We start from the raw sequence: 23,375 nt of genomic DNA on the forward strand, positions 1-23,375 counted from the left end.
CCTCTTTGTTTGGGTCGCTGTTTCTGGCTGAGGGGTGGGTGTAGATCCCGCCCTGGACAGAAATAACGTCTGAAAGGCAGGCCGGGCGCAGGCAGGGAACAGAGGCCTGTCGCAGCCCATCTCCGTGTTGCTGAAGCAAGGTGGCTGGATGAGCTGACCCCGGAGGTGCCCACCGCGCCGGTGAGTCTGCGAAGGCTGCATGCCGTCCAGACCAAGTGGTAGAGAATGGCCCTCGCTGCTAGGCCATGTCCTCCTCTCAGCGTCACAGAAAACTTGGTCCTGGGCACTGTCTGAGAAAACTGAGGCACACCTGCTCAGGAGGCTATGTCTACAAAGAAGTCTTCCTAATCATGCTTCCCTAAACCGTTCTACCCCCGACCTGTCTCCTCCAATAGACACTGTATAAGGAGCTGTTGGCTATGTCTTCTCTGCAGAAATATGTTTTAGGTCACAGGAGCGATTTCAGTGCTAAATCTTAGGAGTGGTGAAGCAGAGACTTTGAACAGCTGCATGACAGTGGCAGACCAATACTTCCCACCTGGGGTCAGGAGTGACATTAGGGAAGTACAAACGGTGCAGGTGCACAGCTCCCCGAGTTAGGGGCCGTCGTTGCATTATGGTTATGTTCAATGTGATCTCCCTAGTAAAGATTAGAGCCAGAAACTGGACTTTTGCATAGGACCCCCCCCCCAAAAAAAGTAAACCCTGCCACTGGCGTAAGAAATGATATCTGCCTTGTGTATACTAGGATTTTATATTGCACTAGGTGCTGTGATGTGGACTTCTTTTATACAGATGGGATGGTCCTAGTGTAGATGAGGCAACGCCGGACCCCAGAGTGTTACCTACGGTTGTCAAGCGGTCGCTAGAACAATACTAAAAAATAATGTGTTTAATGAACATTTTTAACTGGGGTGCTGTCTTACTAAAGACGAGTCACAGATAGCTTGAACTTGTCCTGCTCATTGAGATAACCCTAGTCATGTTAATTAAAATAGGGGCTATCTGGATTTGCTTAATACTGGTTAAAAATATACCTTTTATCCCAGTAGACACAGTCTGTGTTATGTAGGCCAGCTCTGAACAGGGATAAGCGACAGTACAATTAAAACATTGGCAACCAGTCTTCACAGACGCCATTGTCGTTCCTCCTGCCAAGGGAGTTGCAGACACGGTGGGAAATTTTAAGGAAATAAAGTGTAGCCTGTCAGACTGTGAGAGTGAGGAACACTTGCTATGGGAAATCCTGGTGACAAGAAATTATGACTATTTTGTTCTACAGGCAGTAATGTTAGTAGCCATTCTTATTGCAGCTCTTCTTTACATAAAAGTAAGAGAGCAGATCCTGCTTTGAGGTAATTATAATCTATTTACAGTACAGCTACCTTGGTTTCCTGGGCAGATCTATTTAAAAAATCGGAGTTTGTTTTAATACCCAGGGAACATATTCCTATGACGTGAAGGCACATGTAATACATCTTGATGCCTGCAAGTTGCCATGTACATTGTGATGCACCAAGTCCTTCAAAAGAGAGCTTAGCTTCCTTCCTGCCTCCGAATCAGTATTTCCCAAGCAGCAATGCACATCGAGGTACCGGTATTGCTGGTTTTCTGGACTCCTGTTTGGGGCTTGCCTAGCCTATTATAATAAAAGAGCCTTTGCACAGAGAGCTAGTATAATGTCACTACTTGCCCTCCATCCCACTGCACAAGTTTTGACCTGCACTATGTCTTTGGCTTCTCCAGAAAAGTCTGGCAAGCAGCTCTTTGCAGGCTAGTGCAGGCACAAATGAATAGGAGGAGGTGGTGCATGCTAGCTGGAATAAATACTGTAGTTACCGAGCAGTCTGGGAACGACTGCTCTAAGCCATTATTCAGCTCTATCACAGCACACGCAGTGTTGCAATCCTTTTGCATATGTGAACTTTCACCCTTGCAGGCACTGTAGGCATTCTTAAGGTCTTGCCTACACACAAGTTTAATTAACTGCTTCATGCCCTTTAAATTTTTTATACTATTTTTTTAGCCCCTGCTAGCAGCGGAATTTTAAAAGGCATCAACAGGTCTGAGCTGAAATGGCAAACAATGTCAGGTTTGATATCAAGCGCAAGCTTGTGTGAAAAGCAGCCTTAAAAAAGACCCATTATTTCTCTGTATTGAGAGGGCAGTTATAGAAGAACACCAGCTGCCTGAAGAATTGTTCCTCCTGTATGCGAGGATGGGGGGAAAAAATATCTGGTCTCTCTAGCATGTTTTTTATATTAAGTGAACCTTTGTTTTACACTCATCCTCAAACTCCCAGCCAAAAGCTATTTGAGTCCCAGTCTCTAAACTGTATTGGATCAGGAAAGCAATTTTCACATAACCTTAGAAGATATGGTGAAAATTTACTGAGTGGGGCAAAGTGGGCAGAAACAGTTCAGGGGCAATGTCCCTCTGTTTAAGGAGTCCTGCTGTGAGGATGAAGCTACCTGAATTGGTACCCCCAGCCAGTCTGTAGGATAGAGTAATGGTTCTCAGACAGGGTGCTGTGACACCTTGGGGTGCCTTGACATCTTTCAAGGGTGCTGCAGGGTGCCACACAATTAGGTGTGCAAACATGATGCACAAGATAAACCCAGAGGCTTCAAAGAGATATTCATAATGTCAAGGCAGAGATGGAACTGGGACTGGCTTCCCAGATTAAGGACAATAAGAAGTCTTTTTTTAAATACGTAGGGGGTAAAAAGAAGGTCCCGGGTAATGTGGGGCCCTTGCAGGATGACATGGGTAACTTGGTCGTCACACCAGACGGCAAAGCTAACATGTTTAATGATTTCTTTGCCTCCATCTTCCTAAGTAGGGACCAGAACAGCCACCTCCCTGCTGGGCCCCCCTCAGGCCCCGAGGGAGGCACACCTGGGCCACGGGTTAGCGAGGATTTAGTTAGGGAGCTTCTGGAGGGGTTGGACGTATTCAAGTCAGCCGGCCCGGATGATCTCCACCCTAGAGTTCTAAAGGAACTGGCTGAGGTCATTGCAAGTCCCCTGGCACAGCTTTACGAGCACTCGTGGTGCTCTGGTGAGGTACCGGAGGACTGGAAGAGGGCCAACGTGGTCCCCATCTTCAAAAAAGGCAGGAAAGAGGACCCGGGAAACTATAGGCTGGTTAGTCTCACCTTGATCGTAGGCAAGCTGTTCGAGAAAATTATGCTGGCACACATCCAGGAGGGGCCAGCAGGGGATTGCATGCTTAGGGGCAACCAACACGGGTTCATCAGTGGCAGGTCCTGTCAGACCAACCTGGTGGCCTTTTACGATCAGATCACCAGATCGTTAGACGCAGGGGTAGCAGTGGATATAATCTTCCTGGACTTCCGGAAGGCTTTTGACACTGTCTCTCACCCTGTTCTCATCAAGAAACTGGGGGGGTGTGGTGTAGACACCCACACAGTCAAATGGGTCGCCAACTGGCTGGAGGGCCGCACCCAGAGGGTGGTAGTGGATGGGTCCTTCTCAGCCTGGAAGGACGTGGGCAGTGGGGTCCCCCAGGGCTCGGTCCTCAGGCCCGCACTGTTCAACATCTTCATCAGCGATTTGGATGAGGGGGTAAAAAGCACCCTGTTCAAATTTGCTGATGACACTAAGATGTGGGGGGACGTGGGAACATTGGAAGGATGCAACAGGCTACAATCAGACCTAGACAGGTTACAAGGGTGGGCAGACGAGAATAGGATGGGTTTCAACACAGACAAGTGCAAGGTGATGCACCTGGAGAGGAACAACCGGCACCATACCTACAGGTTAGGGAACTCCCCTCTTGTCAGCACGGAGGCAGAAAGGGATCTGGGGGTCATCATTGACTCCAAGATGAACATGGGCCGGCAGTGTGGGGACGCGGTCAGGAAGGCCAACCGCACCTTGTCCTGCATCCACAGATGCATCTCGAGCAGGTCCAAGGAGGTGATCCTCCCCCTCTATGCGGCACTGGTCAGGCCGCAGCTGGAGTATTGCATCCAATTCTGGGCGCCGCACTTCAAGAGGGTTGTCGACAGCATGGAAAGGGTCCAGAGGAGGGCCACTCATATGATCAGGGGACAGAAGGACAGGCCCTATGAGGAGAGGCTACAGGACTGAACCTGTTCAGCCTCCACAAGAGAAGGCTGGGGGGGGATCTTGTGGCCTGTTACAAACCAGTCAGGGGGGACCAGCAGGCACTGGGGGAGTCCCTGTTCCCCTGAGCACTGCCAGGAGTGACCAGGAATAACGGTCACAAGCTGCCAGAGGGTAGATTCAGGCTAGACATCAGGAGGCGCAACTTCACGGTCAGGGCGGCTAGGGTCTGGAACCAGCTTCCAAGAGAAGTGGTGCAGGCTCCTACCCTGGGGGTGTTTAAGAGGAGGTTAGATGAACATCTTGCTGGGGTCATTTGACCCCAGTACTCTTTCCTGCCAAGGCAGGGGGTCGGATTAGATGATCTGTTCAGGTCCCTTCCAACCCTACAAACTATGAAACTATGAAACTATGAAAAATATTCTAACCTGTTGTGGTCTTTCTGAATTCTTTGCAACAGAAGAATTGCTCTATTTATTTTGCTGTAGTCAAAAAACAAGTCAAATCTAAGCACAGGCATTTCTGAGGGAGTCCTCAACTTTAAAAACATTGAGAACCACTGGGAAAGAACATAGAGAGGAGGTGTGTCAGCAACACGCTGGGCGATGGAGCAGGCACGTGCTTCAGCTCCTTTAGGTGCCCCATGGGAGACAGAATGGAAATCTGAGCAGCTCTGAGGTTGCTGTTACTTGCATCAGGAGCTGGGAAGACATCTCCATACTATGGGAAGCATTTAGAATCTTCCCAACCGTCATGCAGAGACAAGAAAGATGATGGACTCACAGACACTGCATTTTTCCAGTATTTTTCTGCTTTTACTTTGAAATACTCTTATATGCCCCTTTTACTTGCCATTAAACTTCATGGGGCCTGGAGTAGCAGGTGGATGGCTTTATATCCACTTTACAGGGTGAAAGACCGGACACCAAAAAACTGAGTATTTTACTCAAGACCGCAGAGCAAATAATAGACAATGCGCCCTTGCTGCTAGGCCATGTCCCCCTCTCAATGTCACAGAAAATCCCATGTTCTGTCTTAAAAGGAAGCATAAATTTTAATTGATATCAGCTCAATGAAAGCCTGACCCTGGTCTTACAATGGGAATTTTACCCTTGACTTCAATGGGAGAATGATCAAGGTCCCATGATACTGCAGTGCAAGGGAAGGCAAATACCATGGTTTATCTCAATAAGATAAATGGCTTATACTTAATGTAACCCATGGTATTCTTGCAATAAATGGCTTGATAGATTGATTAAATGTCTCAACTTCATTTCAGCTATTAATCAGTTTCAGCAGCTGTTTATTGTTTTGTATACTTCAAAGCAATAGAGATTATCCCTTAATTATCTCATTGCAGTCCATCCCTTGTTTCCTAAATGGTGCCATTACAATGGTAAATTACAATAGTGAAATGGAGTCAATCTAAAGTTATGGAGTCCCCTTTTTATGATGTAGTCATAACATTAATGCAATCTAGCAGCGATGTAATTGTGATTTCAATGCAAATCCTAAAATCCTATACTATATTAGAAGTTGTGAAGAGACAACATTTTAATGCAAGTCTTTAGGGACCCTGTTCTCACCAAAGCAAAACTGAATATAATCTCCTTTGAAATGTGCATACATGCAAAAATCAGTACTTGTTAAACAAGGATGTATTTGATCACTTCCACTTTTTCTGAGTGATGTGAGTTCCAAAGAACTGGTGTCTTTTGAGTACAATGTCATAGTTTCTTTTTGTCAAAATAGTAAAAAAAGAAGAGAAAAGAAAACCCTGGAGATAATATGATCATTCAGAGAGACACATTGATTAATTGCGGAAAGCATTAAGATACCCAGAGCAGTCCTAAAAATGATGAGCAATGAAGGTTAAAGTTTTCTCAACAATTTCCATTCTAAAAACCTCTCTCCAGGTTATATTACTTTGTAAATCTTTAATTGTCTGAGTTGTTTATGTTACGCTGAATCGCTCTGAAAAATATTAATACTATTGCCAACTGCAAAAGTTTGATTCTGACCTCAAAAACTAAGAGTGTAATCTTTTTCTTAAATGTCTATGGGCCACAGTGGCTTTTGAATTCTTCTTACTCATTCCTTGTGTGTAGATCTACACTGCAGAAAAAGGTGTTCTCCTAACTTGGGTTAAAGTAGCAAGGAAATAAATTTAACTTGGCTATTAGCTATGTTTAACAGCTCAAATTCAATACCAGGCTTCCCTTTAGACTTGAATTGCAGGGACTTTAATTCTAAAACACAACTAAGATTGGGACACTGTTGTACCGGCACCTGTCCTGAAGAAGTTACAGTCTAGCACAATAGTTCTAGAGGTGTACTGATAATATCAGTCACATATTGAATTGGCACTGATTATAAGGAAGAATGACCGTACTGGCAATCAGTCTTTTTTGGCTGATGTGGCCAATAATGTCGCTGATAAATGCCCTGTGCATGCATGCGGCCACAGCGCAGCGTCCAGGCGGCCAGGAGCACAGCCCAGCAGCGTGGAGAGCAGCTGGGTGTGACTGGTAGGTCTGTTAAGTCTGTTGTGAGGGGAGGGAAGGGAAGGGGTGGAGTGGGGTGGGGTTGGGGGGTGTTGACTGAGGCCTCAGCGGTGAGGGAAGGAATGGGGCTGGGGCTGAAACAGTGGCAGGCACGGGATGGAATCATGAGTGGCTTGTCTGGGGGGTGTTGAGGCGAGTGGCTCCTGCCACTGCACGCACCCGAGGTGGACGTGGTGGAACGTGTGTCCCCGTATCGGCGCATAGGGCAAGGGTGGGCTGTGGACTGTGGCCGAGGACAGCTCCGGCCTCTTCCTGGCAGTGGGGGGGCTGAGCTGGGCTGTGCTTGGGGTGGGTGGCAGAGGTGCTAGGAGGGGGGCTATGGTGAGTTTTTGGGGGGCTGCAGCCTCCCTCATAACCCTACTGCCAGCACTGGTTCCACCTGCCTTGAATGCACCTCAGCCCAGCTCCCCACCAGGAAGAGCCTGGTGCCGCACCCGGTCCCAGCCCGCAGCAGCAGCCCGCCCTTGCCCTGCCTGCAGTTCTGGGGACACATGCCCCCCAGGCCCTCCAAGGGTGTGTGCAGCAGTGGGAGCTGCCCCACCCTCCCCGCACCCCCACACAAGCCTCTTGAGGCTCCGGCCCATGCACTGCCCCAGCTGTGCAACACCTGCCCCTGTCCCAGCCCCACTTCCTCCCTCACCACAGGGGCCTCCATCTGCCCTCTCCCTTGCCCCTTCCCTCTCCCCTCTCCCCTTTCTCCACAATAGACTTACCAGCTGGGTGCTGCTCTCCAAGCTGCCTGGCTGCATATCAGTGATCAGGTTAGTATCAGCAGATATGGCTCGTTAAAAATCAGCCATTGGTATCGGCCCCAAAAAATCTCTATCAGTGCACTCCTAAATGGTTCGCAGTCTTTTTAGAATCAGGGGCCCCCTCATTAGACTCAGGGCAATTCCAGGTCTTAGATTTCAATTCTTTTTTTTGACTATGGAAGAGAGCATGTTTTCTGATGCAAAGAATTCAAAACACAACTGGGCAGAATATTTTTGACATCCTGGACTCCTATTCAAAGCCTCTGAGTTTATCTTGTGAATCCTGTGTACACCTTGGCAGTGCTAATATTGTGTGGCACCCTGGTTGAGATTTACTCATCTGGTGTGAAGCATAGGGGTGAGCATGTGATGTGAGATGGGAACTGGAACTCTCTTATTATAGGGTCTACTGTCCACGTATTCCATGGAAACAGTCTTTCTGCCAGGTCAGATTCAAAGTGGTAAACTCCATGTGAAAGGCACTTCAGCACATTACCTGGTGAGCTACACTTGAGGAAGCTGCCCCTGTCAGTACTAATGTGCAGCTTTATGACCAAGGCTACCCTTTGGAAAGATTACATTTAAATCAAAGTTCAGTCTGTCTGTGGACCCTAGTAGGCAGGGTCCCCCCATCAGCGGACACCTGCGCATCATCTCCTGCATAAACACTATGAACTGTCCCAATATGTTCTGAGAAGGACAGCTCCTATTAACCACACACAAATAATAAAAACATGACAGAAAAACAGCTAATAGAGCAATGTCCACGTTCACTTTTAAATACAGAATCTAGCAGTATACAGTGCTTCCAACCATTACTCCAGGCCTTCAAAGCCCGCCTGTTTTTCTTTTTCACTCCCCCACAACTGATTCATCAACAGGGTGTGAACCACAATCTCCACATCTGCTGACCTCTTCCACTTCATCTGCAAGAGTAACTGGTAGGTGTAAGCATGCAGCTGTCCTCTGTGGATGAGTTCACACAAAGAGACATGATGTTGATGCTGTTAGTGGGTTGCAGAATTATTTGTGTGACAGCAGTGGAACTGGGCATCTGGATTTGTACTCATGGCTCTGGGAGCTGATTCTGGTCTAGTGGTTGCAAAATGCATACTGAAGTTAACCTCTGTTTGGGCCATCTGCATAGCCTCTGTAAAAGCCTGATCCTTTAGTATATGAATTAAGAGATGCAGAACATCATCGTGGGAGTAGTAGCAAAGTCCTATGTTGCTCCTCTAACTTCTAGAGAGTAACGTAGTCACGCCACCTTCTGTAGGTACACAAGCACTTCGTTTAAGAGATCCTTTCTGAAAGACTGAGTAGCAGGGATCTGGTTTTCTTGGATTTAAAAAAATCCCCAATTTTCAGTTAAAAAAAAGCAACCCCAAATCCACATTTTTCCATGTAACGCCACTATATATGTATCTATCTCCACATTTTTCCATGATTAGTGCAACACGGCTTTATATGTATCTACATTTTTTCAACACCACTTCTATATATATTATATTGCATGTTACCCATGGAAAAATGTGGATTTGGGGTTTTTAACTGAAAATTGGGGATTTGTTAAAATCAGAGAAAACCAGGATCCCTGCTGAAGATCAAGGTGGATAAAGTGCAGCTTTATTAGATCAAGCGATGTCTACACTTTGGCTGGCATAGCTAGGTTAGACAGGTGTAAAGAGGTGTGATCTTTGGCTGAGGCAGCTGTGCCAGCAAGACTTCTAGCACAGACGCATTTATACCAGCAAAGCATCACCTTTTACCAGAATAGCTTGTTTTGCTTGGGCACAGCAGTGGAGTAGGGTATCCCAGGAAAAGCATGCATGTTTGCCAATACAGATCTGTGCTCCTAGCATCCAGTCAGCCATAGCAGCTTGGTTTCTATTCCCAGTTCTGCTAGAAGCAGTTGTAGCCACCCTTAGGGCACAGTTCCTTGACTCAGTTCTGTGCCCTTTATAATTCCTGTTTAGGACACTCAGTGGAAGAACTGGGACTAGAACACACAAGCACTGGAATGATAGGTCATTCTACCTTCCCTTAGGCTATGTAGTAGAGTTTCTTGCTCCCAATCTGGTGTGTCATTATCTAATTAAAATCTGTCTCATAATGAATATGGAACAAATCAAGGTTGTGCTGGCACTTCTTAACTTCTGCCACCTCCTATTTTCTGACAACATAACTCTGTATCCTTGCTGTCCTTTCATGGTAGGCTCTTTCTATGTAATTCAGTTGAGATTATGGTTAACCTACAAAATGGGCTAAGTGCTCTTCAGGCGCAGTTCCTGCCATCAATAGCTTCCAGCTTAACTCAAATGAAGAATGGGGCAAGAGATGTGAAATAGAAATTCTATTCAGCCAAGCACTTAAGGGTATGTTTGAGTAGCCCCACTGAGACAGGACTGCTGTTCATGTCCTTATTAAAAATAGGCACATGCTTGGGTTGCTTGCCAAATCTGGACTAGGGTAATCCTAGCAATGAGAGACACATGACTCATTAGTGACAAGGTTTTGTTTCTAAGTAAAACATGATAGTTACCTCTAAAGCACTCCTTGCAAAGTCTGGGGAAGAGGACTAAACTGTTGCAGAACTGGATGAAGCTTCATGGCATATGCTTGGGTGAAATTAGTACATCGAGGGATTGCAAAAAACGTTGTGGAGCCCAGAGGAAGGAATCCAGGCAGATTTTATGTACTCTAGTATCTCATTCTGGAAGTGACATTAAAACCAAAAGATGAGTGGTACAATAAAGTTAAACTGTCTGTGATTTGAGGGCTTCAGTCTGAGGTAAATGGAAGAGGAATTAGAAACGATAAAAAATAAAGACTCCAGTTTGTGTCAGTATTTTGTCATGTGAAGGAACTGTTGTTCATAGTAGATAGTATCTCTAATTAAAAGGAGAGCGGTTCTCCAAAAAAGCCATGCTGAGTACAGGAAAAATAAACTCATTTTAGAGTTGCAATCATAATTTCTAGCCAGTACATTGTTTTATAATAACTCCTTTCAAATTGCAGTGGAGGGCAGAGCAAGGTGCTGCTACCAGGGCTACTGGAAAGCCAGGTCTGGCCACTGCTCTGCCCCCATCCTGCTGCTGTGCCATGGACTACAGCTCCCAGCATGCCCAAGAGCCACATGCAGGGACAGGGCAGAGTGAGTTCCATGCCAGGAGGCACCTCTGTACCCAGGGGTGGCGGTACTGGTCACACACAACATGGCCTGCACTGTCCCCTGTGCCTGGGCTGGGGGAGGCTGAGGAGCCCTCCGTGAGCTGGATAGAATCTCTTGGGGGCTGGATCTGGCCCAGGGCTCTATTTTGCCTCCCCCTGTCTTAGCCTATTGCCGCTCTTGCTGTAAATGCAACAAAAACAAGAACCTGCATGGGCAGAGAGGAGCTTTAAATAACCCTGTTCAGGCAATACATCATCCAGGATTGTGAACATGTACATACACTCCAGGACTGTTTGGCAGTGGCAATCTCAGGCAATTGTGGCAGAATGAAATAATGAACTTAGCACTTCACAAAGTACCAGTTGTGAAATGTAATTGGTGCATTGTCACCGAATCGGTGGGACGTCTGTGCTTGTTTCTTTTTGAACCCGGTACCTCAGCAGTGCATTAGTGAACTGAGGTTCACACATGAACCATTTCCAACTCAAAGCCCATTCCAAGACTGACTTAATAGCTGTCATTGCTGAGTTTTCCAGCTCACAAAGACATGGGCTTGTAAATGGAGGTAAGTATTAACTAGACCTGATTAACTAGAGATGGGCAGGCAGACCTGTCAGGACTCCAGAATTCAAACAACAGGACACTGTTGATCTGGCTTTTGAGGCTGGAATCGCATGTTAATTCAATTAACTGGCTCTTCAGCTCTGTTGGGAGAGCAGCACATGATATATAGGTGTCTCAATCCAATCAGCTCCTTCCTGTCCATCATCTATAAAGTGTGTTGCAAATTATTTTCTTTGAAATGTTCAGTTGCAATAGGAAATATATACAGCCTGATATTTTCCACTTAATTTTCCCCACAAGATAAGCTCTTGACAACTAATATAGATTTTTCCTGCGGTCAGGAAGAGAAACATTTTTTTTAGGGACCTCAGGAGTTCATCTAGTCCAACCCCCTGCTCAAAGCAGGACCAGCCCCAACTAAAACATCACGGCCAAGGCTTTGTCTAGCCAGATTTTAAAACCTCCACGGATGGAGATTCCACTGTAACCTGGTTCAGTGTTTTACTACCCTTCTAGTGAGAAACATATTACTAATATCTAACCTAAATGTCCCTGGCTGCAACTTGAACCTATTGCTCCTTGTCCTGTTTTCTGCCACCACTGAGAACAGTTCAGCTCTCTCCTCTTTGCAACCCCCCTGCAGGTAGTTGAAGGCTGCTATTAAGTGTCATCTCGGTCTTCTCTTCTGCAGACTAAATAAGCCCAGTTCTCTCAGCCTCTCCTGATAAGTCATGTGCCCCAGCCCCAAAACCATTTTTGTTGCCCTCCTCTGGACTCCCTCCAATTTGCCCTCATCCTTTCTGTAGTGGGGCCCCAAAACTGAACACAGGACTCCAGATGTGGCCTCACCAGTGCTGAATAGAGGGGAATAATCACTTCCCTTGACCTGCTGGCCACACACCTACCAATGCAGCCCAATATGCCGTTAGCCTTCAACAAGGGCACACTGCTGGCTCATTCAGCTTATTGTCCACCATAACCCCCAGGGCCTTTTCTGTGGAGCTCCTGCTCAGCCAGTCAACCCCCAGCCTGTACTCGTGCATGGGATTGCTCTGTCCTAAGTGCAGGACTTTGCACTTGTCCTTGTTGAACCTCATGAGATTTCTTTTGGTCCAAGCCTCCAATTTGTCCAGGTCACTCTGAATCCTAGCCCTACCCTCCAGCATATCTACTACTCCCCTCAGCGTGGTGTCATCTGCAAACTTGCTCTATGCCATTTTCCAGGTTGTCGATGAAGACATTGAACAAAACAGGCCACAGGACCGACCCCTGGGGCACTCCGCTTAATACCAGCTGCCAGCTAGACATCAAGCTATTGATTACTACCATCTGAGCCCAGTGCTCCAGCCAGTTTTCTATCCACCTTACAGTCCATTCATCCATTCCTTAGGTTTCCTATGGGAATGTTGTGGGACTCCATATCAAAGCCTTGCTAAAATCAAAGTATGCCACATCCACTGGTCTCCACATCCACTGAGCCAGTCATCTCATCATAGGAGGCAATCAGATTCATCAGGAATGACTTGCCCTTGGTGAATTCATGCTGACTGTTCCTAATCACCTTCTTCTCCAGGTGCTTAGAAATGGATTCCTTGAGGATCTTCCCCATGATTTTTCCAGGGACTGAGGTGAAGCTGATTGGTCTGTAGTTTCCTAGATCCCTCTTTTTCCCTTTCTCAAATATGGGCACTATGTTTGCCCTTTTCTAATCATCCAGGACTTTTCCTGATCACCACGAGTTTTCAAAGCTGATGGCCAGTGGCTCTGCAATCACATCAGCCAACGCCCTCAGCACCCTTGGGTGCATCCCATCCAGCCCTATGGACTTGTATATGTCCAGCTTTTCTAAATAGTTTTCCCTTTCCCTTCTTTCATTAAAATCATCTGGAGGAGAAAAAATTATCACCAGCTGTACACAGAATTGGTGCTCAGAGAATGGGATTAAGATGGAAAACTGTGTTGCAACGTCCCAGTTCAAACATCATTGGCAATGTTCTTCGCCTGGCCAGCTGTCATGCTTCTATGTGTGTGTAGCAAAACTGGACTCTGTTCCCATTTCCACACATATGAGGACTTTGAACTGGCTAGTATTAGGGAAGCAATTCACCCTAAGCCAGAGGCCCTGTGCAAGGCTCACATGAAGCTTATGTTCTAAATTGCATTAGCTCTTATTGGAATTAGTTAAATAACAAAGAGAACGTATTGGCCATTGGCCAATATATTGACAAATACATGACCCTACTTTGACTTGCAGCTGTTTACGTGGCTGGGCTGTTCATTATTCCCAAATATTCATGCATCTGCCAATATTTGTGAATGAGGTTTGTGTCATCAGGTGGAAGGACTGTTTGAGTTAGTCTCCACCTGGAACTAACAAGCTTCGTCCCAAGAGATTTTAGGCCAAAGTGATTTTCTGCAGGTCACTAGCCCTTAGCAATCAGCTAAATCTAGGAATTAGATACACAGGAAACCCTGATCAGGGGAAAGAACCAGTTTTTCTCTTGATCTCTCTTGATATGCAGAAACTAAATGACACTGAAGAGAAGGAACTGAAATTCTGTAGCTGTCAGGAATATTATTTGATATGTTAGTTGGCAACTTGGCCTGCTAGATAATGGTGCACAAATCCTGAGATCTCTGAATGGCACTGGAAGTACCTCAGGCATTATTTGCTATTGGGCATTCCTGCCAAACCTGACCTCTTACACTTTTCTTTTCCCTACTTCCTCCCCTCTCCTCCCCTCCTTTTCTGCCCTTTGTCTTCCTAATTTCCAGCTATCTCTTTTTTCACAGACAGCCTCTTTTCTACCTTGAATATTGACTACTGTAGAGTCTCCCTTACTCACCTTTGGCTTTTTCCCCACCTTTTCCCCCTCCTTTCCCTGCTCTACCCATTGTTTTCCTCTTGCATTCTCACTGACATCCTGTTACATGTTTTACTTCTTTCATTCTTTGGAGTCTTGTAACGGCAGAGACTTCCTATGCCTGAAGAAGGGTGATTGTGCCTAAAAGCTTGCAAAAAACTTTTTTTCCCAATTAAGTTGGTCTAATACAAGATATCATATCTACCCCAGTTGGTCTAATACAAGATATCATATCTGCCTGTTAGGCATTCAGCATTTCACTTTAGCTTTAGTCATGTAATCAGAGCACAGAAGATCACAGGCGATCGGTCCTAGTGCATGAATAGTAGCCAAATTAAATGAACAGCTTTCTGGTACTTCAGACTCCAACTTATTTATCAAAACCATTCAGAGTTAGATGTGGCACCCCTGCTCACTCTAAATAGTGTGTTTTTCCACATTTGGTTTCCATGGCAGTTTTAGTTTAACAAATGCTACTTCATCAGTCAGCAGAACTGAGGTCTCCTTGTCTCAATTACAAAGTAGGGTAGAGATGCACCTTATAGACTAACTGAATCAGAGATTTTGATGCTAAATTTGTTTCTAAAGTTCATCTCTGCCTTGCCTTCTGCCTGACTTCTGAGTATCGTGCCTAGCCACTTCTCTCATCTCAATTAGGAAAAGCGTTCTGTGCTGGGAGTAGGAGATGGCTCTTTGGCAACAGAGACAAAGCTAGTGTCTTAGTCTAGGAACAGATCTTGCATTGGTCCATGGATACATTGTGCCTGTGTTTGTCCCAGAACAAAAATATCCTGGGATTGGCATTTATACACATCACCCTACTAATCCGGGTTTAGTGAGCAGATTGCCACTTTTCTGCCATTGATTCAATTATATGTTCTCAAGATGACTGTACAGACATACTTTGCAGTAACCCAGGATAAACTGTTACTACTTTTTATCCAAAAAACTTTTTTAGGGTTTATCCCAGGACAATGGACTTGTGTACAATTTCAGATTGTTTCAGGATAAAATGGTTTATCCTAGAATAAACTTGATGTCTGTTTGCAGCTTTATTACCATAGCCCCATCAACTAGGATATCTAACCAGATTGTTAGGCCTCAATAGCTTGTAGGTGGTCAGACCTATCCCAGGAGTTAAATATTCCTTCTTCTGCTTGTCCAAAAGATCTTTATGGACAGGTAGTTTGAGTGGTGCATTCCCTACGAGGCTCTGAGATACACCAGTAAAATGGCACAATTGAGCTCTTCCAAATTAACTGTAAAGTTTATGTTACGTTCTAGTCAACCTATCATCTGAGGCTTAAAAATATTGGGATGACAGTATCAATTCTTCTGCCTACTGTTGCACACTTCAGTCTATTGGAAAGTGGAATTCTTCAGTTTATTTGCAACAGAATCCCCAAGTATTTCTTTACAAATGTTCCTAGCAGCTGGTGGCTCTGAGCCTTCCCAAGTCGTAGGAGGCTTCTTACATTTTGCAGTCCTGAGCTGTGCCAAATAAGAAGGTGGCACTGCACTTCCCAGAAGCAGAAACAAAGTTAAAACTTTCATTTGCCGCTCTGGAAATATTCAATTGACCTTTTTATATCTTCAAATTTATTCTGCTTTCTTAAGGTTTAGTTTTGCCACCATTAATACCTTCTGAAGTGGTTCCACTGAAGAAATAAGGGTTGCTTTCAGCACATGAGGTTACTCAATATGAGCAAGGGTTCTAGGTTCTGCCCATGCTCTTTGGCAGGTCTAAGCTCTTTTCAGTCAATGAGTTCATCTACATGAGACACTTTATGGGACAGTAGAGCAAATTACTGCATAGTAAGCATCACCGTTTATACATGCAGATCTTCACAGCACAATTTGCTTTGCAAATGCAAGTAGCAAATTAACTGTTAAGTAATTACTACACAATAAGGCACATGTAGACGGCCGACTGGGAGCAAATTTTCTCCTGCTCAGTCAGGCAGCAGAGGGCAGGAGGTTACTTCCTGCACCTGGGACCTGCCTGCTCCACCACTGGAGCCCAGACAGGGACAGTGTCACAAGCCAGCTCTAGGCTGCACTTGCAGACTTCTCTGCATAGCCAGGAACTGTTCCTGTCTGGGGCAGGTCCCAGCCAGCTCCAGGATGGGTGGGGGACTCTCTCTCCATGCAGGGAGCTCCTGGCTATTGTGGAGCAGGGACAGGGGGCTGTTTGCCCCTGGGAGCTGCCTACTGGCGAGGTGGCAGGGATTACTTGGCAGGGAGCTCCCAGGCCCCACTCCACTTGCAATCCTGGGAGCTGCCGATTGTGGAGAGGGGGCTAGGGGCTCTCTGCTGCTGGGCAGGGGGACATTGTCCCTGCCTGGGCTGCAGTGGCGGAGCCTACCCTGGCAGCAGGCAGCCCCTAGGGGTAGGGAGCAGTCTTGCAGCTCCAGCTCAATGATCACAGAGCAGGGGCTGGAAGCTCCCTGCTACCAGGATAGGGGGATATTGTACCTGCCTGGGCTTCGGTGGCAGAGCCCGTCCTGGCAGGCGGCAGCTCCCAGGGGTTGGGAGCTCCCTGCTGCCAGAGTAGGGGGGTGTCCCTGCCCGGGCTCCACCACCGGAGTCCACCCCAGCAAGAGGTATTTCCCAAGGAACAATCTCCTAGCCCCTGCCAGGATACAGCTGTCTCCTGGCCCTGTGCTCCCTGCTAGGCCCTGGGCTAGCACCCAGGAGGAGCCCATAGGGAGTAAATCTGCTCCCAAATACACTCACATGTAGATGCCTGTCCAGGGTGGGTTTACTTTAGAGTAAATTCCTCTGGAATAAACCCATCCAGCAGTATTGCACCTGTAGATGCACCCAGTGTATTTTTTGACTGGGGTTTTCAAAGGACTCAACGGTATTAGGCACCCAGCTTCCATTGAGATGGGGCTTCCTTATGCCTTTGAACTGGATTCCACTTCTCCTTCCATGCCAGCTCAGGTGAATGCAACCTTTCCATAGGCTATTTGTTTTCCTTCAGAGCATATTTTTGGGGAGCAGGACTGATGGCTTCCTCACTGGGGTATATTTCCAAATAAGCTTAAGTCTCAGTCTATTTTGATGAATAAATCAATGCTTGAGATAAGGAAGAAAAAATAAACACTGGATAGGATCCCACTATCAGTAATGGTGGATTATAGCAGAGGAGAGACAGGTTTTTTCTCCTTCCTACGCTCCAGCAAGTTACAGGAAAAAAGCATCAGCCATGCTGAGAGAGGGGGCAAAGAAGAAGCAGCAGAAAAGGACCCATCCAGAGAAAGTCAGTCTCACTCCTTGTCTTCCTCCTACTAGCTCCATGCCTGTCAATCTGGGCAGTTGAGAAGGGTTCTGTTTTTCATTTTGCAACTTTATGGGCATTGATACATGTGCTCTGGGAGTGGAGGGGAGGCACTTTAATTAGAGCATCTCTAATTAAAGAACCAAGAGCGTCTTGTGTATCATTGTCCCTGTGTTGAAAAATGGTGATGGGGTGCTTTAACTAAACTTTGTTGAACGAGCTTTAGTTAAAGTGACCCCCATCACCATTTTTCAGCGCAGGGATGCAAATACAGGAGATGCTGAAGTCTGCTGGATTGCAGTAATTACCATCCTCCAGCAGATTGGATTAATTACAACGCACCAGAGCAGCCTTGCTGCACGTGTGTAGGATCCCTATGAGACCGTGTTTCTTTGTTTTTTCAATCAAAACTTAAAACATTTCAGCTGCTCAGGCAAAAATTTGGGGGTTTATTGAAAATGTGTTCAATGAGTCACTCTTTTTCAGTGATTACAAAACATGTAATTCAACACAGAGTTATGTAGAAACTTCCGGTTCTGACAAGCCGTGCAGCACTGGAGGTTTCAGCTGAAGGATTTCTGCCAGGTCTGTTGAAGTTTCCAGGGGGGTGGCACCGGGAAAGGGAGCACAGCAGAAGAGTGAAACAAAACCAAACCAAAAAAAGAAAGACTGAACTCACAGCGATGCCTATTTGGCTTCAGACAAATGGGGCGAAATCCCAGCCGGTGAACTGGCACCATGCCATTGAAGTCAGCCAATCAGCTGAGTCAGTGGAGCTGTACTGATTTACCCCAGGGAACTTGCCTATAGATTTTTGGAGTACCAGCTTGGCAAAGTATTTCTCCAGTTGCCTGTTCCTTTCTCCAGTCCAGCCCCAAGTTCTCTTCTTAGTCTTTTCCAGTGTAACCTTCTCATCATCTCCATTCTGTGGAGACTGGGCCAGTATTTTCTGTTTGCAACCTTCTCAGAACGAACGGGCACTGGGGCAGAGGCAGCAAGAGGTGGGTTTTTTGCACCATTCTTTAGGCTAAAGCTTGTCAATTTGAATTTGACCTACATGCACTGGGGAACATACAGGGCTCGGTGTTCAGAACAAGTAGATCTCATGGCTACTAGCTGCTCCAGCAGGAATTTTACATGACAGCAGCAGTCCAGAATAGTAGGGACCTAGGGACTTCCAGGTGACTTCCCCAAAGTGTTTCATTAGGCACATTGGGCATGTCTACACATGCATTTGCACCACCTTAGATTTACTGTGCAGTAAGTTACTGTGCAGTAAGCAGGAATAGGCTGGCATCTACACATGCAGGCATTAAAGAGCATTAATGCTGCGTGTTAGTCCCAAGGCAGTCCACACATACAGTGTTACCGTGCAGTAGGGTGTCTACATGTACATTACTGCGTGGTAACTAATTGGGCATAAATTCGATACCTGCATGATGCAGGTTGCGAAAAAATCCACCTCTCTTCGCCCCTCCCTTGGGCCAAACCAGGTGGCCCCTCTATCTCCTGGTTTTCTTCTTGGTACAGGTTGGTCAATCAGGTGACCTGGCCATATAAATTCCTGGCGGGGGGGGAGGAGTGTTCTCTTTCTTCACTGAGCATTTTGAACACAGCAAGCAAATACCCCCGGCTTGTTCCTGGAGATTTACTGGAGGTAAAAACCTGGAAACTAGCCAGGAGTTAGGAATTGCGTAGGCCAGAAAGGTCTTAAAAAGATCACTGAGTTCAAGACTGTATAAGACTCGCATGCTTAAGTTTGCTCAAAGTGTATTCTGACTTCTTTATGCTAAACCCTCCCCTCCCCTGATCAGGAAAGGTATCGGTTTACAGTGTGCCATGTTGAGCTACTGGGGGTAGAGAGAGAGGAAGCCTTTCGCTTCCAATTTGGCCTGCGAAGTTTGTCTTTTTATTTTCCGTCAGTTACTTGATATCATCTTTCGACGCTTTGGGCTGAAAGAAGCACCTAGAAATATTACTGTGGGCAAAGCACCCCCGTGGCTTGCAGGGTCTGTGTGTCCTGGGCTGCACAGAGCCTTACCAAAAGCTAGTGCCCGGCTGGTGGCAGCACTACCCCAGGCTTGCAGGTGTCCTCCAGGAAGCAGGACAGCTGGCTGTAGGCTTCCTAGGAGAGACTCCCAAAGTGCGGTTTTGGGCTTGGCACAGTGAGGCAGGTGGCTCTGCATAGTAGCACCCCCTGCTGTGCCTCCACACAGCTATCAAATTTACACTCAAGTTGGCATTAGTCACCATATTTACAGCACAGTATGGGCACGCATATATAGATGCATGCCTGTACTGTGCCATAATTTCATTTACTGCACAGTAAATGCGCATATGTAGACACACCCATTGAGCACAAAACTTGTGCCCTCAAGACAGGATCTACACTCTACAGCATGAATTTTGTCACCTGCTCCTGACTGCTTCTTCTAGGCTATGTTTATTATCTAGGTCGGGGTGGACAACCTGCAGCCTGGTCGCCACAATGGCACAGGCTGCCTCTGTGTGTGGCACCGAGCAGATTGGGAAGGGGCAGACAGCAGTGGCACATAGAGTAGGAAGCAGATAGCAAATCAGAAGATCAGGCAGGGAGCACAGGGCGGGGAGCAGAGAGCAGAGCAGCAGATCGGGCAGGGGAAGGATTGAAGTGCCAATTTGTGGCACTCCTGCCAAAAAGTCTGGCCCCACTGAAGTAGATGACTGCCGCCATTACCTCTTGATAATTTTTCTTAAGTAGCAAACATGAAATGGGTAAGTGATGGCCCAGGAAGCCTCCTTCATAAACCGTATAAGCTTTATATCATATTACAGGCTTTTTTGAAAGACCTGCCTGCATACAACTAAATGATACTTGGTTGTCTGCCATTGAGGTGAGAAGATCTGAGTCACTGGGTCTGGAATTCGACTCCACAGGCTTATTTTAAGCCTGTATATTCTAAATACATAGTTCTTAGGCCTGCGGTAGATCCTGTTGCTACTGTTAAGAGAAGACGCAAAACAAGGTGAGAAGTTTCTTCTCAATTAATTTGGCAGGAACACATTACACAGAGCTACTCTGCCAACCAATTCCTGAGCAGCTGAGTTACTGGTTGATTGCCCCAGGCACTGAGATGGCAACTGAGATCTGCTTGAGAAATGAAGGATAACTTTTGGCAATGGGGCCCCTATGAAGGCCTGTGGACCCTGGATTGATGAAATCATCCCTATGAACTGTGGAAACATGACTGATGCCATTTGAATTGTAGGTTGTTGCCCGGACTGTTTAGTTACTTTCCCTTATTTGCTCAATACAATTGTTAGTAATTAAATTTCTTTGTGAAGAACATTATTTTAATTAAAAAACCCTGCTATACTGAAATTAATATTCACCATGTATATAGCACAAACGGATGTGTGGCAAATGTAGAAAGAGAATAATTAGTAGCTGTAGGAGGAGAACATACGAGGAAGATGATTAAGAATATGTAATGGAGGAAGTGGACTACAAGGACATTAAACTGAAATTTATGACAAATCATTAACCTATGTATAAATGCAAGAATTGTCTCTACAGCTACTTGACATACAGAGAACAGCTCTTTTTTTTTTTTTAAGAACATTAGCCACCCTTTTAACTAGCTGCTTCTTCCCCGTCACCAGTGACTTATTCTCTGGAGTCGTGTTATTTTATTTTTGCATGACAATTACTTTTTTTTTGTAGGGTCCAGAAAGCACACGTGGCATCACGAACTGGAGAAAATGGGAAGAGTTTTGGTCTTAGCCACATGAGTGGAAATGTGCAGTAATTCCATTGGCTTTACTGGACTCATTCCAAGGACTCCTTGAAGTCTGTGGGGTGACTTTCAGACTTGTGCAGGCAGGAAAGATCAGAATTCATCCATTTGTCTCAGATATATTCAGAGGTTCCATTCTCCAAAGTGGCAGCGAGGTCTAAGATTTGAAAAGTTGCCTGTGGCTTTTGAATGCCTGGGTGTCTTCCAGGTGGCTTCGAAGATCTCACCCTAAGGATTCAAGTCTTCTTCCATGAAGTCCCATTATCCTCCTTAAAAGCAGGCCGTGAAGATATCAACTGTTTCAGTTTGAATATATGGGATGGAGGAAACTCAAAGCTAAATCCAGAGAGAGCCTGAGCATTATTACCTCCCAGTGAGGACTGTGCCCTCTGTCTGGAGCATATTGTCAAATAAGCGGGCGCAAGGAGTTCTGCAAGGAAGGCAGGAAGGGTGCATGGAAAGCTCAGAAATTATAGCGAGAACTAGATCAAATAGATTATGTTACCTCGGAGGCTGTTTTAGGTGCATGGTCTCTAAAATCAGGGTTGAGTGGAAGTTGGAAGGAAACAGTCTGCTTTTAGGCAGAATGTATATTTCTACCCTGTACATACCTACTTTGCTGCTGTATGATAAAAGCAGTAAGTGGGAGGTTTGAAACCAGTAACAAACTGACCCAGCACAGAAAACCATTAACTGGGCCCTCATTGTCTCGTAAACAAAGTCTATAAGGCCATGTTTAACTGGAAGGGAAAGTTATAGCTGCCTTTATGTGGTGATCAACTACAGTATATGACCAATTGAATCAAGTAGGTAGTGTGAAAGATGAGGTTCAGTCATGGGCAACTGGTGCCTCTGGAGTTTGCAGGGGCATCTGCAGAAGCCAGTGTCAGCAGCCGGGGCGGAGCTGGTGAGCACCCGCAGATGCTACCAGTGGCGTTGGCAGCAGGGACAGAGCTGACAAGCCGGCAGCATCAGTGGTGGGGACAGCCCTGTCGGGGCGGTGGGGCATGTGGCCCCCCCTACCAGTCGCCTATGGATTCAGTTACTGGCCTGGGCCATAGCCTCTTTGTTTGTCAAAGGAAGATCAGCAGACAAAGCTCATTTTAATTCAAGGTTAACTGGCTATACAGTGGATGAGAATTTCAAACTGCCTTCTTACCAGTGTGGTGTGAGCCAATAAAGTGCCCTACCTATCCCATGTTTGATCCGTGCTGGAATTCCTGGTAGTGCCCTTGGGCGGAGCTCTATGGATCAGAGTTTGCAGAATGGTTTTTGCATTCAGTGGGAACAGTTCATCTAAGTCCTATGGTCTCCCTGGAAAACCCCAAGGAAGACCTGTATGGGCACAGTTTATTTGCCTTTCTGGTTTTGGTGTCCATGGCCTCAGGTCTGGGTCTGTGGAAATCAATGTTGATGTCAGTAAACACAAGGTAGGGCCCTAAAATAGATCTATGCAGCATTGGTCAGGCCACAGTTGGAGTACTGTGTCCAGTTCTGAGTGCTGCATTTCAAGAGAGATGTGGATAACCTTGACAGGGTCTGGAGAAGGGCCACTCGTATGGTTAGAGGCTTACAGGTAAGCTCCTATGAGAAGAGACTGAGGGACCTGGATCTCTTCAGCCTCCGTAAGAGAAGGCTGAGAGGGGATCTTGTGGCCGCTTACAAATTCATCGGGTGGGGGGGCAACAAGAAATTGGAGATGCTCTGTTTGCCAGAGCACCCCTTGGAATAACCAGGAACAACGGCCACAAACTGACAGAGAGCAGATTGAGGTTGGACATCAGGAAGAACTTCTCTATAGTAAGGGCTGCCAGAATGTGGAATGGGCTTCCAAGCGAGATGGTGCTCTCCCCTACCTTAGGGGTCTTCAAGAGGAGACGGGACAAGCACCTGGCAGGGGACATATGACCACAGTGTTCTTTCCTGCCCAGGGCAAGGGGTTGGACTCAATGATCTTTTGAGGTCCCTTCTGACCCTAACAACTATGGAGCTATGAATACAGTGAGTGATGGGAAAAGGAAACATGAGGACTAGGTCAAAGGGAGGCCATGTGGATTACCCCAGCTTCAGCACAAGAGCACTAGTAGAAAAGGAACCTGAAGGAAGAGTGCGAGGACATATGAAATGCCAGCCATTCTTAATGAAGATAAAAGGGTCCAAAAATGTGCTAGGCTCCTTCCAGATGTTCAGAAGCAGTTACTCTCCAAAAAACCTCTTAACAAGCCATCTAGGTTCACCATGATGGATCTGGGTCTTGAAGAAGGATTTAAGTCTTTATAAAGGGTTGAGGTCATTGTGTGCGTTGAAGG

At 46.3% G+C, this 23,375-nt stretch overlaps 1 protein-coding gene across 4 annotated transcripts in view; it reads left to right on the forward strand.

Annotated features, from left to right (window-relative positions):
* The window catches only part of LOC149865122 (uncharacterized), a 177,822-nt gene that overhangs the window by 1,506 nt on the left and 152,941 nt on the right, over positions 1-23,375 (forward strand). The window contains exon 3 of one of the 4 annotated variants that reach the window (XM_090047810.1): positions 20,994-22,256. The exons of the other annotated variants lie outside the window; for them this stretch is intronic. Within the exon in view, the coding sequence (XP_089903936.1) occupies positions 20,994-21,053 (60 nt within the window). The 3' untranslated portion in view covers positions 21,054-22,256. Of the gene's footprint in view, positions 1-20,993; positions 22,257-23,375 lie in introns of those variants that run through there. 4 annotated transcript variants of the gene reach the window in all.

The sequence above is a fragment of the Crocodylus siamensis genome, chromosome 5, assembly GCF_052110815.1.
Source record: "Crocodylus siamensis isolate JL-2025a chromosome 5, ASM5211081v1, whole genome shotgun sequence".
Classification (NCBI taxonomy): Eukaryota; Metazoa; Chordata; order Crocodylia; family Crocodylidae; genus Crocodylus; species Crocodylus siamensis.